Here is an 18,106-nt window from a genome sequence, read left to right on the forward strand (position 1 = left end):
GAGCAGAAGAATCGACGTTTCGGGCATGAGCCCTTCTTCAGGAAGCCCTTCTTCGTTTCTGGGTTACTAGCACAGTAAGATTATCTAATTTTGGTGTTGCATGAATTGTTTTATCGATTTACAGATTAAGTTTTGAATTCTGTTGGTCATGTCTGAAATTATAAATGTAAGGAAGCTGGCTTAATGTCACTGAGAGGCATTTTCCTAGGGAGCTGTCATTGTTTCCCTGCTGTTGGGCAAGAAACCAGCAAAATTCTGCACTTTTTCTAAATAATGCAATACAGTTGTGTAACTCTGATTCTGATCATCAACTATGTTACAGCCCTGAGTACTGAACAAAAGTAGTCAGTTTACTTAAATAAGTTTGTAATCTGCAGTCTTCTGAATCAGAGGTGTGAACAAACAGCTGAACAAAACTGACACTTGGAATTGTTGTTCTTTGGCAACATCTATTTTCAGTCTATTAATATTCAACGCAACAATAGTTTCAATACTATTTCACCTTTGAAAATATATAATTTCTCACATCTGTATAAATATTCCAAAGTGAAATTTTATTGCAAGTTATTGCTATATTTGCTTACCCTCATCATTCTCTTGCTTAGTATGCTCTGGACTTTGCTCGACAGCTTTAACAGGATGTTGTTCTTCCATATTTTGCAATTTACTTGACGTTTCTGGAAAAGAGAATGGAGGATGGAAGATTTAAAAATTCAAAGACAGAAGCATTTTTCTCAACAGTAATAACTTGATAAAAGTTACACTTGTAACTACCTTTTCTAAAATAATAACAAATGACACCCAGCTGCACAGAATAAGACAGACATTAAAGAAGCTGCATTATACATGTTATTTCACGGTTTATTTCAGTTGTACATTTTCTATTATTGCAAACAGCTGAACAAAACTGACACTTGGAAATGTCGTTCTTTGGCAACATCTATTTTCATCTGGGACATTCAGTGACATTAAGCCAGTCTTCCTTACATTTATTAATTCCAGACATGACCAGCAGAATTCAAAACTTAACCTGTGGATTGATAAAACAAGTCACACTACACCATAACTGGATAATCTCAAACATTTTTGTGTTTAACAAATTTGATAAAGGTCTCTATAAGGCTTCAGTTCCATTTCAATTCGTCCAAAGGCTGAGCCTTCCGCAATGAGAGCTCAATCACATACTGCTGACAAATGCGGAGTTCAGCATCAGAACCAATTGCAGCACAAAAATCATTTCACCATGTTTACACCAACTTGCAGAAGCTGAAGTACTTGGTATCTATTGTCCTGACCTAGTGGACCTTTCCACAGGATAGATACAATGTTTGACACAGAGAGACTTTCAAAATCTACTTTCAGTGTATATTCTATTAAGATCTCCATTGTGGGGTCTTATTCTAATATTCCAAGTTTCAGCCATGCTTACAATAAAGTCAAGAGATCTGGAATCAATTTAAGGGGAGGTGATGGCCTAGAGATATTACCACTAAACAGTTAATCCAGAATCTGAGGTAACATCTGGGGACCCAGGTTCAAGTCCTGCCATGGCAGATAGTGGAATTTAATTCTAATATATTTTTTAAAAATTGGAATTAGGAATTTAATGGTGACTGTGAAGCAACCGATTTTGGAAAGTCCGATCTGATTCGTTAATGCCCATGAGGGAAGAAAACTGCTGCCCTTATCTGGTCTGGTGTACATGTCATTCCAGACCCACAGCAATGTGGTTGACTCTTAACTGCCCTCTAGCAGTTAGGGGCAGACAATAAATGCTAGCTTAGCCAGTGATGCCTGCATCCTGTGAACCAATGAAAAGGTGGAGTAGGAATGACAGCAATTGGCCATTATACTCAGGATCATGGCATCTTGTTCAAAACTTAGCCAATGCCTTGAGCACAGTCAATTTCCTGTTTTAAAAACTTAAACAAGTTTGGCAGTTAACTTTATCGTGGCAGCGAATCTACCGATCAGCATATTCATCTCATACAGTATAAATGTTTTTCTCCCTTTACTTTGATATTTCTTGTGAGTTGTCCTGATGAATGCAAGATAAAAAGTTTTAACAAAATTGGCATTTTCAGCAAAATTACAATTCAGTATTATTTAATAAATTACTGATGTTTATGGCACAGGTATAAGATGATGGCTTTTAAAGACAAGAACATGCAAACAGGTTACTGAAGGTGTCTAGTTCTTCTCATTCTACTTGTTGTTCCCAAGGTTGTGCATTTATAATTGAATCCTAGATTACTTTTACTAAGTGGAGTTGCAACAATATTAAGGTAATGCATTGTAATCTCCAACTCAGAACTAAGCCCTGGTGTTAGAAATTTCCCCATATCTAACGATTCATGGGGCAAAGCATGTCCTTATCCCTGTTCCCTGTAGTTTTTCCTGCATCAGGTCACCAGCCAAACATGACTAGCCAGGCGAGGTCTCACTCTTACCAACCACCATGGCTGTGTCAGAATGATTTACTGGTTGGTAACTAATACTTGACCATGTTATGAACACATCTTCCACAGACATCAAGTTGTGGAGTGGAGTCGAATGTGGACCTTCTGGTTGAGGGTCAGGGACACTACCAACTGTGCAACAAGATAGTCTCCGAAGTCTTATCAGAATTAAAAAGAATAACTTTAATCTGTAAATAGTGACTGCTAGAAGAGTAAAATAGGTTGATCGATTTAACCAAAGTCAGAAAATAAAAGAGGAATTCCAGACGAAAATCACTGAATGGGCTAATTATTTGGCAATACTACACAAATAACATACTACATTGATGTCAATTTTGTATAAGCATAATAAAATACCAAGTAGCAATTTTACAATCGGAAAGCACTTGCATTGATCTGTTTTATACACAAAGTTGAAAAGAAATTATGCAACATAATTAATAAATCTATGCATAATAAAAATCTCATGTTTGGAAACAACCTCTGTATACAGCCCCTAATATCCTATTATCATTTCTTTGCACCTACTTTTTCCTTTGTAAATTGCTATAGTTAATTATGCTTGAATCTCGCCTGTATGAACTTGTTATCTTGCATATATGCCATCTGGCCACAGGTTAAACATAATTCTAATCTATGAACAGCTTCACATTTTTCCTTCTCAGAGTTTCAGGTTTTCATTTGTTTTTACAGATCAATTTTTCCTCAGAATTGCTGAAAAAGAGATATGTTTAAGAGGCTTCTTCTCTAACTTTCATCAGGACAGATGCAAGAACACAAACTTTCAAAGGAAGTAACAATTTCTGCTGCATGATAAAAATATGCTTTTCGATTTGAAAGTTGACACTGATATGTTGAGTTGCTGTCATTAAATATTTGCCAGAGAACTACTGTTCCCCATGCTTTTTCTAAAAGTTCGCTCATGGGATGTGGTGTGTCGCTGGTTGAGCCAACATTTATTGCCCATTCCTAGTTGCCCTTGAGAAAGTTGAACTGAGGTGCCTTTTCAGACTGCTACAGTCCTTGTCGTATAGGTAAACCCACAATATCACGAGGAAAGGAATTCCAAGACTTTGAAAAAGTGAGACTAAAGGAACAGCAATATATTTCCAAGTCAGAAAGGTGAGCAGTTTGAAGAAGAACTTGCAGTTGGTGTTCTCATGTGTCTGCTGTCCTTGTCCTTCTAGATGGATGTGGCTGGATTGCAGAGCTTGGATCGACTTAGTTGTGGAATTGCTTCACTCTGCTATCACTTGCTGCTTACATTGTTTGACACACAAGGAACCCTATTGTGTAACTTCACCAGGCTGACACCTCAATAGAAATGCATGGATGTACCTTTGTCCTGTGAGGACAGGTCCATGCTTATGGATATGTTGCTTTAACAAGAATAAGCGAACCACATTGCAAGCCTGACTGATAATCTTATGTTGCTTAGTACATAATTCTTAGCTCACTGACTCCTTTACATTTCCTGTCCAATTTCAGAATCACATCTAATGATAGACATTATAACTTGAGGTTTGCAAGCATGGGCTAGGGGAATAAGATCAGTAACTTGCCTATTGTGAATAGCTGATGAGAAGTGTCATTTAACATGATCTCTAGCTGTTAGAATGTGCAGCTTGGGTATCTAGCTTCACAGAAACAGGAAATTTCAGATACATTCCCCATTCGTATAGAGGAAGAATGTCTTTTTTGGCTTGATGGCAGCAATCCTATTTGCATCATGCACATAGTTAATGATTGAAATGGTTTGCTTCACTTTCAGAAACACCTATTTCTTTTAGATTTTTTTGCATTATAATAATTACAACTTTATTTTAATTTAATTACTTTAAACTTCTGCACAGTCTTCCACCTTATAGCCTAATCTGGCCACCAAGATTCTAAATTCTGCAGCTTTTTTTTTTAAAAGAAATAAGGCAGGGTAGGTGACTGAGGTGTCACTGGGGGAACACTTTGGAGCCAACGACCATAATTCTATTAGATTTAAAATAGCGATAGAAAGGATAGACCAGTTCTAAAAGTTGAAGTTCTAAATTGGAGAAAATATTAGGCAAGAATTGACGGTATTAGACAAGAATTTTCAAAGCTGATTGGGGGCAGATGTTCGCAGGTAAAGGGACAACTGGAAAATGCGAAGCCTTCAGAAATGGGATAACAAGAATCCAGAGAAAGTATATTCCTGTTAGGGTGTAAGAAATGATTGGTAGGTATAGAGAATGCTGGATGACTCAAGAAATTGAGGGTTTGGTTAAGAAAAAGAAGGAAGCATATGTCAGGTATAGACAGGATAGATCGAGTGAATCCTTAGAAGAGGAGTATAAAGGAAGTAGGAGTATACTTAAGTGGGAAATCAGGAGTGCAAAAATGGGGCATGAGACAGCTTCGGCAAACAGAATTAAAGAGAATCCAAAGTGTTTTTACAAATAAATTAAGAACAAAAGGGTGACTGGGGAGAGAATATGGCCCCTCAAAGATCAGCAAGGCGGCCTTTGTGTGGAGCCGCAGAAAATGGGGGAAGATACTAAACGAATATTTTGCATCAGCATTTACTGTGAAAAAGGATATGAAAGGTATAGAATATAGGGAACTAGACAGTGACACCTTGAAAAATGCCCATATTTTACAGAGGAGGAAGGGCTGGATGTCTTGAAACGCATAAAGGTGGATAAATCCCCAGAACCTGATCAGGTGTACCCGAGAACTCTGTGGGAAGCTACAGAAGCGATTACTGGGCCTCTCGCTGAGATATTTGTATCATCGATAGTCACAGCTGAGATGCCAGAAGACTGGAGGTTGATTAACATGGTGTCACTGTTTAAGAAGGATAGTAAGGACGAGCCAGGGAACTATAGACCAGTGAACCTGACATCGGTGGTGGGCAAGTTGTTGGAGGGAATCCTGAGGGACAGGATGTACATGTACTTGGAAAGGCAAGGACCGATTAGGGATAGTCAACATGGCTTTGTGCAAGGGAAATCGTGTCTCACAAACTTGATTGAGTTTTTTGAGGAAGTAACAAAGATGATTGAGGGCAGAGCGGTAGATGTGATCTATATGGACTTCAGTAAGGTGTTTGACAAGGTTCCCCATGGGAGACTGATTAGCAAGGTTAAATCTCACGGAATATAGGGAGAACTAGCCATTTGGATACAGAACTGGCTCAAAGGTAGAAGACAAAGGTGGTGGTGGAGGGTTGTTTTTCAGACTGGAGGCCTGTGACCAGTGGAATGCCACAAGGATCGGTGCTGGGTCCTCTACTTTTTGTCATTTACATAAATGATTTGGATGTGAGCATAAGGGGTACAGTTAATAAGTTTGCAGGTGAAGTGGACAGCGAAGGTGGTTACCTCAGATTACAGCAGGATCTTGATCAGATGGGCCAATGGGCTGAGAAGTGGCAGACGGAGTATTATTTAGATAAATATGAGGTGCTGCATTTTGGGAAAGCAAATCTTAGCAGGACTTATACACTTAATGGTAAGGTCCTAGGGAGTATTGCTGAACAAAGAGACCTTGGAGTGCAGGTTCATAGCTCCTTGAAAGTGGAGTCGTAGGTAGATAGGATAGTGAAGGCGTTTGGTATGCTTTCCTTTATTGGTCAGAGTATTGAGTACAGGAGTTGGGAGGTCATGTTGCGGCTGTACAGGACATTGGTTAGGCCACTGTTGGAATATTGCGTGCAATTCTGGTCTCCTTCCTATCGGAAAGATATTGTGAAATTTGAAAGGGCTCAGAAAAGATTTACAAGGACGTTGCCAGGGTTGAAGGATTTGAGATACAGGGAGAGGCTGAACAGGCTGGGGCTGTTTTCCCTGGAGTGTCAGAGGCTGAGGGGTGACCTTATAGAGGTTTACAAAATTATGAGGGGCATGGATAGGTTGAATAGACAAAGTCTTTTCTCTGGGGTCGAGAAGTCCAGAACTAGATGGCATAGGTTTAGGGTGAGAGGGGAAAGATATAAGAGAGAGCTAAGGGGCAACCTTTTCACACAGAGGGTGGTACGTGTATGGAATGAGCTACCAGAGGAAGTGGTGGAGGCTGGTACAATTGCAACATTTAAGAGGCATTTGGATGGGTATACGAATAGGAAGGGTTTGGAGGGATTTGGGCCGGGTGTTGGCAGATGGGACTAGATTGGGTTAGGATATCTGGTCGGCGTGGATGGGTTGGACCAAAGGGTCTGTTTCAATACTGTACCTCTCTATGACTCTATAAATGACCTTCTTTCCTTTTCCTTCCATTAATACTGCATATTAACACCATGAAATACCTTTCACTGCAGATTTTTACATGAAACAGTTCTAGTGACTATTTTCTCACCCTAATGCCTAGGGCTGGATGACACAGTCTTATGGCAGTACGAGGTCTGGTATAGGATATTCCTCAAGATCAAACCAGGTAAAATGGATTACATTGCATTCAATCATATCACAAAGCCCAGGTTATACTCAATCAAATGGTTCAGGGTTAAATCAGGGCCTCAGTATAAACATTTCACCCATATTATGGTTATGTCTGTAAATGCTATACTGGAGCATCAACTTAGACTTTTCTAAGTTCAAAATTACTAAATAGCAAGATTTATAGATGAGGAAGTCATCAAAAACTTTCTATAGCAATATCAGTATGCTTTCCTTTATTGGTCAGAGTATTGAGTACAGGAGTTGGGAGGTCATGTTGCGGCTGTACAGGACATTGGTTAGGCCACTGTTGGAATATTGCGTGCAATTCTGGTCTCCTTCCTATCGGAAAGATGTTGTGAAATTTGAAAGGGTTCAGAAAAGATTTACAACGATGTTGCCAGGGTTGGAGGATCTGAGCTACAGGGAGAGGCTGAACAGGCTGGGGTTGTTTTCTCTGGAGCATCGGAGGCTGAGGGATGACCTTATAGAGGTTTACAAAATTATGAGAGGCATGGATAGGATAAATAGACAAAGTCTTTTCCCTGGGGTCGGGGAGTCCAGAACTAGAGGGCATAGGTTTAGGGTGAGAGGCGAAAGATATAAAAGAGACCTAAAGGGCAACTTTTTCACACAGAGGGTGGTACGTGTGTGGAATGAGCTGCCAGAGGATGTGGTGGAGGCTGGTACAATTGCAACATTTAAGAGGCATTTGGATGGGTATATGAATAGGAAGGGTTTGGAGGGATATGGGCCGGGTGCTGGCAGGTGGGACTAGATTGGGTTGGGATATCTGGTCGGCATGGACGGGTTGGGCCGAATCGGTCTGTTTCCATGCTGTACACCTCTATGACTCTATGACTGTATGAAGAAGACAAGTACTGCTGATTCAGCAAAATATTGGTACAAATAACAAATGTTTGTTCAAATGCATGAAATTTTAAAACAATAAATGACAAATTTTAAAAATAATAAATAAGACTAACACCAAACAAAATTAAATTCATTGACTCCCACATCAAACAAGCGAGTATCAATCTTCAGAAGAAAAAAAGGCTGTCTGACGTCTGGGGAAAAAAAAGACTGACCAGACTCCAGAAAACATTTTTATTGTATCCTGCACTACTGGTTAGAATGGTTTGATATGGGTACAATGTGAAATACTATTTGACAGTGCTTGTAATCTAGCAACACCAGAATTAACAGGCCTGATGCAAAAATCTAATATACTTATGACGATCCAGCAGATGAATGCCAGAAACCATGCTCATTATTCTGTGCAATGTAATTATTTATTGTAAGGTGTTGAACAGTAAGGTTAACAGTATGACAATTTTTAAAAAATTTGTTGCATTAGTGCAACAATACTGACATGGACACGAAGAGCTAAATGACTACCCACGTTGTAATCATTTGCTTTGAATTACTTTTCACTTACTAACTGTGTGCATAAATTTAGAGAGTGTCGTTTTCAGTCTCTACTTTAGCACACAATGGCTTGTGAATTTTATTGTCCATTATTTCAAATAATGTTTGGAAGTTAGTTTTCTCTGTGCAGTCATATATACTTATTAATTGCAAATTCCAGGATGTAACAAAAAGATTGAGAACCAATGAAATCAAAATGATAATTTATGTTCAAACACACATTTTCAGTAATAGAATGGCATGCTACCGAACAAAAACAAACTTTTTAATATGCAAACTTCTTTACCCGCAATTCCTTGTTGTACACCAATAAGACCAAGTAGTGTCTGTTGCTCATGCACCAGTCGCTGAAGCTGCTCCTGATGTTGCTTCTTTAGTTGCTCTTGTCTTTCCTGTTGCCATTCTCTTAACTACAGAAGGGATTATATGATTAATGGAGATCATAAGGACTACAGATGCTGGAAGCCAGAGTCGATAAAGTGTGGAGCTGGAAAGGCACAGCAGGTCAGGTAGTGTGGGGAGCAGCAAAGTCAACGTTTTGGGTCAGGACTGGTCCTGATCAAGCGCTCGGACCTAAAATGTCGACATTCCCGCTCCTCTGATGCTGCCTGACCTGCTGTGCCTTTCCAGCTCCATATTAATGCCCAATCATCCTAGTTAAATATATTAAAAGCTACAAAGTTGTTTTTAAGATAAAGACTTCAAACATTGATTGTTGACAATTTTAAGCAAGGAAGGCTTGAGGTAGATGGTCTATCACAAATGTATGAAATCACCAAGTTAAACCACAAGGGATTAGTGCAAGTTAAAAGGAACGAAAAAAAAACCATTCTTAAAAAGACAATAAAACTACCTATTGAAGACAAATATTTTTTGTGGTTGACTATTGATGATATTTGTTAACTAACAATAAAAAGATATTTGTGTCATGGATAATCTTCATTCCTCTCCTTGTACACAGAAGCTGACTAAAAAGAGGAAATTGAGAGTTTTTTTTGCTTTAAGAATTAGAACATAATTGTAAGTGACCTCCTTCTGTGGTGTATAATACCATGATTCCATTGAATATCTTGTGTTTGTTTTCCTTTTTTTGCTGTGACAAGTTGTTTCAATAACCAGAGTTCATATTTTCACCGTGGAAGTGTACACTTTGATGATCACTAAATAGGATTGCAAATCCAAAAGAACCTTACAGCAATACTTTTGAAGTGTAATTACTGTATAATATGGGAAACGTGATAGCCAACTTTCAGATATCCATGACAAAAAAAAAAATCACTTAGTCTGTTCTGGTGATACTGATTGAGGAATACATAGTGACTTGGACACTTGCGAGAATTCCCATGTCATTTTCCAATAGATACATAAAACCTTTTACTCCCACCCAGATAGGGACAGAGGGCATAACGTCAGAGTAAGGGGTCAACCAATTAAGACAAAGATGAGCAGTAATTATTTTCTTTTAGAAGGCAGTGTATCTGTGTAATTCTTTACTGTAGAGGCCTGTCAAGGCTGTGTCGTTAAGTATATTCAGGGCAAAGACAGATAGATTTTTAATCAATAAGGAAATCAAAAATTATGCGTAAAAGGCAGGAAAGTGGAGTTGAGGATTATCAGATCGGCCATGATCTCAATGCTGGAGCAGACTTGAAAGGCTGTATAACCTTCTGTTCTATATCTTATGCCATCTTTAAAAAAAACGCTGCACTGTCAAAGATCTTGAATAAGACAATGTCTCAAGATAGCATTGGAATGTCTGTTGAGATTGGGTGCTCAAATCTCTGGAATGAGTCTTGACACCATAACTTTATGATCTGAGTACTGCCATAAATGTATGCAGGCACCTCAATGGAGACTAGTTTTTTTTTGAAAGTACATGAGGAATAGGGAGCTGGAAAAAATGGGAGGAAACAAAGACATTATCATAATCAAGAAATTATCATAATCAAGAAAGAACACAACGAAAAGCAAATAATACCATAGTTTGAAACTTCTTGTTAAATTACAATTAAAATGACAATAATTACTTTTTTAAAAACATCATAGATGCAGAAAGTTTTTACTGCCTGTTAAACTTTGGATTTTCGCTATTATCATCTAACATATCAGCTGTGTAAAATGTGCAAGAGAAATGAAACAAATCTTTATTGTACAGACCTGTTCAAGTTTTTGCATGACAGCATTATTGCAGATGATCTTCTCTTCAGCATGCTTCATTGCTTCATTATTACAGTACAATGAGCCACTTTGGGATGAAGAAGTGCACTGCATTACATTTGAATGAAGACCTGAAATCAACGAACTATTGACATCAAAAGCAGTTTGCATCTTTCCATTTGGCATGTCTACATTCAAAAGAGGTTCATCATGAAGAGAATCTATGCTGATGCAACTGCTGCTGTTTGAGAACTGAAGTGGAACAAACTGTGTACTGAATGAGTCGTTTACACTTCTACATTCCGGAGTTGAGTCAGTACTATTGAAACAAAACGGAGCATTCAATATTACCCCTGCACGAGCAACATCCGTTGTCCATTCAGTCAAGAAATGCTGTCCTTGGTTGTTAATCACTGCAGACATATTCAAATTTTCCATCAAACCGTTTTGATCATACGAAAAGCTTAAATTATTGATCTGGTATCCCAAGCATTTCACAATTCTGCAAAAAATAATTATTTATCCACAAAAATTAGAAAAGTTACTTCTCTTAAATTTCAGAATTAGATTAAAATATAGATGAAATACCTCTAAGAGCTTTGTATTTCTCTAGCAAGTAGCTCAGTCATAAAAATTATATACTCGTTTAGGTTGGTTTTATGAAGAATAGCATCATTATCGGTGTGTTTTCTTTCCTTATCTCTGCTCCATACTTAGCTAGCTAACCTGGGATGAAGGCTAGCCCGTGAAGGATCAGGGAGACTGATTGTGATGAACAGATGTTAGGACATTATGATTCCAACAGTGTCTTTAAAGTAAAATCAGTGGATGGACAGAATTATATGAAATTCTACTATGTCGACCTGACTACAAGCCCAAGTGGTTTTGTTACGATGGGCCCCAGCAGATCCAGGATAAGAATGATTAAATAGAAGAGTGTGGTTCAGGAAGTCCTCTCTTTCTCCGAAGACTGATTGAGAACAGGATGCAAAATGTGTATATCTGAAGGCAGGAGCAACTGAGTTAACTGTGATTAGACTTTGAATCTCCAGGGTTTTGGAAGACACAGTTGGTGCTGCTTTCAGTTTATTATAGTAAAAGTTTGAAAAAAAATTTATATTTCCTAACAAACTTTCAAGTCAGTCACTGGGAATTCAAATAGATTTATGAATGCTTTTTTTGCGATAAGAATTGCAACAAATTGTAAAAATCCAAATAGAGTCATACGGCATGGAAACAGATCCTTCATTCCAACTCATCCATGCTGACCAGACAGCCTAATCGGACCTGGTCTCGTTTGCCAGCATCTGGCACATATCTCTCTAAACCTTTCCAATTCACATCCCCATCCAGATGCCTTTTAAATATTCTAATTGTATCTATCTCTGCCACTTCCTCTGGAGCTCTGCAGTCCACATGCTCTGGGTTGACCGAAGTGCACTTAGGGAGGGAATCCCAGGGTTTTGACCCGGTGAAAGCGAAGGAATGCCAATCCAAGTCAGGATGGTAAGTGGCTTGGAGGGGAACTTGTAGGTGATTGTGTTCCCAAGTACCTTGTTCTTCTAATGGTCTGGAAGTGGTTGTGAGCTTAGAAGGTGCTGTCTAAGAAACTTTGGTGAATTTCTGCAGTGCAACTTGTAATGGCACACACTGCTGCTACTGAGTGTCAGTGGTAGAGGGAGTGATTGCTTGTGGAAATGCCAGTCAAGCTGGGGCAGGGATATTCCATCACTCTCCTGACTTGCATCTTATAGATATTGGGCAGGCTTTGGGGAGTCCGGAGGTGAGTTACTCGCTACAGTATTCCTACCCTCTGACCTTGTCTTGTAGCCACTGTGTTTATGTGGCGAGGCCAGTCAAGTTCTTGGTTAATGGTAGCCATAAGGGTGTTGATAGTAAGGGAAATCACTGATGGTAACACCATGGAATGTCAAGGGGCAGTGATTAGTTTGTCTCTTATTGGTGACGGTCATTGTGTGGCATTTGTGTGATGCCAATGTTACTTGCCAATTGTCTGCCCAAGCCTGGTTTTTGTCCAGATCTTGTTGCATTTGAAAATTTTGCTGCTTTAGTATCTGAGAAATTGCGAATGGTGCTCAACACTGTGCAATCATCAGTGAACATCTCCAATTCTAACTTTATGTGAAGGGACGGTTGTTGTTGAAGCAGCTGAAGATGGTTGGGTTGAGGACATTACCCTGAAGAACTCAAGCAGACTTGACTTCCAATAACCAAAACCATCTTCCTATGTGCCAGATCTGAATCTAACCAGTGGAGAGTTTGGCCCTAGTATCCATTGATTCCAGTTTTGTGAAGTCTCCTGGATGCCTCAATCAGTTGAATGCAGCCTTGATGTCAAGGGCTGTCACTCTCGCCTCACCTCTGGAATTCAGCTCTTTTGTTCAGGTTGAACCAAGGCTGTAATGAGGTCAGGAGCTGAATGGCCCTTGCAGAACCCAAACTGAGCTTCACTGAGCAGTGCTGCTTGACAGCACTGTTGATGACGCCCTCAAATCAACTTTACTGATGATTGAGAGCAGACGAATGGGTCAGTAACTGGCAGGGTTGGATTTGTCCTTCTTTTTGAGTTCAGAGCATACCTGGGCAATTTAGCTCATTGTCAGGTAGATGCCAGTATTATAAATATACTGGAAGAGCTTAGCTAGTGTTTCTGGAACAGGGGTCTTGTGTCCAATTGCCAGAATGTTGTCAGGGACATTAGCTTTTGCAGTGTATCCTGTGCCTTCATGTGCTTCTTGATATCACATTGAGTGAATCGAATTGGCTGAATACTGGTATATGTAATGCTCGGGACAAATGGAGGAGGCTGAGATGGATCATCCACTTCGCAGTTCTAACTGAACATAGGTGGGAATGCTTCCATCTAATCTTTTGCACTAATTTGTTAAGTTCGACCATCATGGAGGACAGAAATATTTTGTAACCTTCTCCTCCAGTGAGTGGTTTCATTGTCCACCACCATTCAAGGGAAAACAGGACTGCAGAGTTTAGGTTTGATCCATTAGTTGTAGGATCACTTAGCTCTGTCTGTCATTTGCTGCTTATGCTGTTTGGTGTGCAAGTAGTCCTGTTTGGTAGCTTCTCCAAGTTGACACCTCATTTTCAGATATGTATGCTGCTGCTTCTGGCATGCCCTCCTGCACTCTCCGTTGATCCCCTGGCTTAATGATAACAGTTGAGTGGGGTATTTACAGGCCATGAGGTTGCAGACTATGCTGGAGTGCAATTCTGCTACAGTTGATGGGCCACAGCACCTCACGAATGCTCAGACTCGAACAGCCAGACTTGTTTTGGGAATGTGCATTGGGTATAAGCAGGTAAGAAAAGAGTTAAGTTTTGTGTGTTGTGAAGCAAGAGGTTCAGCTGAGCATGACTCAGATCAGATAAGAACTTACAGTTAACAATGGGATTCTGGAGGCAAGGGTACCAGGTTAACAAGGTAGAAAAGCATTCATTATGTAGAGACATTTAACAATATTGGAAGCATTCAGTATGCAAGGTCAATTTAACAAGGTGAAAAGTATTCATTTATGTAAAGCCAGATTAGGTTAAGAACATTCAATGTGTAATAGCAGATGGCTTAACCTTTACTATTGACACTCACTGATTGTAACGGTCACCCAATTAATACGTATGTTATCTGGTGCTTCTCCCTATAAAATGACTATATAATTCATTAAGAAACTGCTCTTCCAGAGAAGACCGAGAACTCGTTTTCGTGCACATGGGCAATCGTTCTCTCTCCCCCCAGGGCCCGGAATAAAGATGAAGGAGGTAAAACTATATTGTGTCTGTGAGTGTTTTGCTTCAACTGAGGGGGAAAACAGGACGACAGTCACCATCTACCACAGTCTTTCCCATTCAGTATGATGATAGTGCCACACAACATGGAGGATATTCTCCATGAGAAGATGGAACTCCACAAGGACTGTACGGTGGTCACTCAACAATACTGTCATGGACAGATGCATCTGCAGCTGACAGACTGGTAAGGATGAGGTCAAGTATGTTTTTTCCGCTCGTCCTTTTCCTCACCATCTACCACAGACCTAATCTGGTAGCTATGTCTTTTAGGACCCAACCAGCTCAATCAGTAGCGCTGCTGCTGAGCCACTTGGTGGTGGATATTGAAATCCTTCATCCAGAGTACAATTTGTGCCCCTCCCACCCTCCATGCTCTCTGGAAATGTTATGCAACATGAGAGAGTATGGTTCATCAGACAAGGGAGGACAGTACACAGTAATCAGCAAGAGGTTTTCTTCCTCATGTTTAACCTGCAGCCATGATACTTCATGGGGCCTGAAGTCAATGTTGAGGACTCACAAAGTAACTCCTTACTGACTGTATACTTCTGTGCTGCCACCTCCACTGGGTCTGACCTGCTGGTGGTTTGGTGATGGTGTTATCTGGGACATTGTGTATAAAGGTATGATTCCATGGGTGTGACTATGCCAGGCCATTGCTTGACTAATCTATGAGACAGCTCTCCCAATTTTGACTATAGTCCCCAGATGTTAGTCAAGAGGACTAACAGGGTCAAGAAGACGGTTTTTCCAGTTTTTTTCTGGTACATAGGTCGATGCCAGGTGGTCCTATAACAACTGCGTTTTAATTTTACCTACTCAACCTATTATGTGGGACGTTATCAAAAGTCTTTTGAAAATTCAAATGCAATTCATCCTCTTATTCTCCCTTATCTATTTTACTAGTTACTCCAATTGAATTGTTCAGCATTATGGGCCTTTCATGAACCATACTGGCTTTGTTCAATTACATTAACACTTTCCAAATGTCTTGGAAGAGACTGGATTTCCCACACTACTGATGCTAGGCTAACTGGTCTGCAATTTATTTTTTCTCTTCCTTCCTTTATAAATGATGAGGTTATATTTGTGACCCTCCAAACTAGAAATTGCTCCAGAGTCTGCAGAATTTCATGTGACATCTCATTTCCAGCCACGAGTCACTAGTTTCTTCAAATCCACTCTCTCTCAGACCCTTGGTCCCCTAACATTTCTGGGTGGTTACTTGTGCCCTCTTTTGAGAAGAGAGAGCAAAGTATGTATTCAATTCTTCTGCCATTTTTATTTGTTGCCCATTATAATTTCCTAGACTTCTGATTGTAAGTTTCCCTGGCTTCTGACAGCAAGGCAAAAGAAACACAAAAACTTGCAGGTGCATTTCGGAGAGATTCAGAGAACCCAGAAATTTTGAACTAGATAGGGAAAAGTTTAGAATGGAGTCTGGCATTCATTTTTGACATGATTCAAATAATTCTTGGCTTTGATTTGATGAGGAATATTCGCCAAGTACTAAACTTCATTGAAGAAAACGTTGAAATGTATCCTGCATGAGAAAATTGTCAGAATGTGGATGGTATTACTGCAAAGCATGTTCTTGGAGAAAGAATCAGCAAGTGTATGCAAAATAATTAAATAATGGCTTTTCAAGACAAAATAAAAAATGTTTATACTGAATGGAAAAATGGAAAATAGAAACAATATAAAGGAAATAAAATGATGAAAAGATTTGGTGACTGAAGGATTTCTAAAACTGATCATGAATATAACTTAATGACCTTCTTAAAAGTTGCTAAGGAGGCAGAGTTAAACTTGTGAATTCAGGACAGTATGTTGCCTCCCTTATGCCAGCATCAAGGACATCTCAAAACAGTTGCAGTATATTGTCAAAAGAGTGAGAAGCCACAAGTTGCTATACACACTGGAAAGAACGACATAATTAGGGAAAGGGTTACAGGTTTGCAGAGTGAATATAGGAAATTCGGTAGAAGATTAAAAAGCAGAAGTTCAAAGGTAGTAATCTGTTTACTCCTGGTGCCATGTGTAAGTGAAAGTAGGAAGAAGCTAGGGCAGATAAAATAGTGGCTGAAGATAGTTCAGAAAACACTTATTCAAAAGGTTTCACCTGAACTGAAAGGGGACCAATATCCTGACAGGGAGATTTGCTAGTACTATTCAGGAGCCTTTAAACTAGTAAGAGTGAGTGTACACGCATGCGCATGGGGTGGGCAGTGGAAGAGATCCTAGGTAGAAGTAAGAATAGAAGGATAGTTCTGAATTAACAACAAACAAGTTAATTAGATAAGGCAGGCAAGAGAAAGTCAGAACTCTGATTAATTAAACTTCATTTACTTCAATGCAAGGTGTCTTACAGGTAAGACTGATAAACTCAACGCATAGATGGAACATAGGGCTTGGACATCATAGCTATTACAGCAACAGGACTGGCAGCTCAATGTTGTGGGGTTCAGTTGCTTTTGGAAAGATAGGAAGGGAGGCAAAAAAGGAGGGAGTGTGGCCTTTTTGATTAAGCAAAATATTACTGCTGTACTTAGAGAGGATATTTCTGAGGGATTGTCCAGTTAATAAGAAGGGGATGATTACTTTGATAGGATTGTATTATAGGTCCCCCAATTTACAGAGGGAATTGAACAACAAATATGTAGGACAGATCTCAGATATAATTAAGAATAATAATGCTGTCGTAATAGAAGATTTTAACTTTCCAAACATAGACTGGGAGTGCCAGAGTGTTAAAGTCTTGGATGGTGAGGAATTTGTTAAACGTGTTCAAGAAAACTTTCTTAGAAAGAAATGGAGGCAAGATGAACTCAGAAATAAATATTGATGTCTTGAAAATATTCCACATTACAGAACAGGAAATCTTAGAGACATTAAAAAACAAAGATGAATAAATCTCCTGGACTTGAACAAGTGTATCCCAGGACATTATGGGACACAGGACCTCTAGCAGAGATATTTGTATCATCTACAACCATGGGTGAGGTGCCAGAGGACTGGAGGGTGTCTAATGGTGTGCCCTTTAATCAAGGAATGCTAGAATAAGCCTGGGAACTACAGACCTGTGAGTCTGATGTCAGTGATGGATAAGTTGTTGGAGGAGAATCTGAAAGTTAGGATTTACATGCATTTGGATAGGTAAGGACTGATTAAGGACAAGTCAGCATAGCTGTGCGAAGGAAATCGTGTCTCTCAAACTTGATTGAGTTTTTTGATTCCTGGTGAAGAGTTTATGCCCGAAACATCGATTTTGCTGCTCCTCGGATGCTGCCTGACCTGTTGTGCTTTTTCAGTACCACACTCTTGACTCTGATCTCCAGCATTTGCAGTCTTCACTTTCTCCTGAGCTTTTCGAGGACACAACCAAAAAGACTGACTGCAGAATGGAGGACATTGACAAGATTCCACATGGTAGGCTAATTAGTAAAGTTAGATCACATGCAATCAGGAAGAGCTTGCCAACCAGATACCAATTGGCTTCATGGTACGAGACAGAGGGTGATAGTGGAGGGCTGTTTTTTAGGACTGAAGGCCTGTGGCCAGCAGTGTTCCCCAAAGAACAGTGCTTAGTCCAATGTTGTTTGTCACTTTTTTACATAATTTGGAAGAGAATTTAGGAGGCATGGCTAGTAAGTTGGGGGATGATACCAGAATTGGTGGTATAGTGGACAGTGAAGGAGGTTATCTAAGAGTATAAAGGGATTTTGATCAACCAAGCCAATGGACTGAAGAATGGCAGATGGAGTTTAATCTGGAAAAAAATGAGGTGTGGCATTTTGGTAAAACAGACAAGGGCAAAACTTATACAGT

General features: G+C 39.6%; 1 protein-coding gene across 1 annotated transcript in view; it reads right to left on the reverse strand.

Annotated features, from left to right (window-relative positions):
- cpap (centrosome assembly and centriole elongation protein) overlaps positions 1 to 18,106 on the reverse strand; it is a 96,273-nt gene that overhangs the window by 66,142 nt on the left and 12,025 nt on the right. The window contains exons 2-4 of the mRNA XM_043691877.2: positions 10,454 to 10,955; positions 8,583 to 8,706; positions 585 to 677 (exon numbers count right to left, since the gene is read on the reverse strand). Of these exons, the coding sequence (XP_043547812.2) occupies positions 585 to 677; positions 8,583 to 8,706; positions 10,454 to 10,891 (655 nt within the window). The 5' untranslated portion in view covers positions 10,892 to 10,955. The remainder of the gene's footprint in view (positions 1 to 584; positions 678 to 8,582; positions 8,707 to 10,453; positions 10,956 to 18,106) is intronic.

The sequence above is a fragment of the Chiloscyllium plagiosum genome, unplaced genomic scaffold (assembly GCF_037043375.1).
Source record: "Chiloscyllium plagiosum isolate Xiang-an unplaced genomic scaffold, Cpla_swu_hap1 HiC_scaffold_6, whole genome shotgun sequence".
NCBI classification, from domain to species: Eukaryota; Metazoa; Chordata; class Chondrichthyes; order Orectolobiformes; family Hemiscylliidae; genus Chiloscyllium; species Chiloscyllium plagiosum.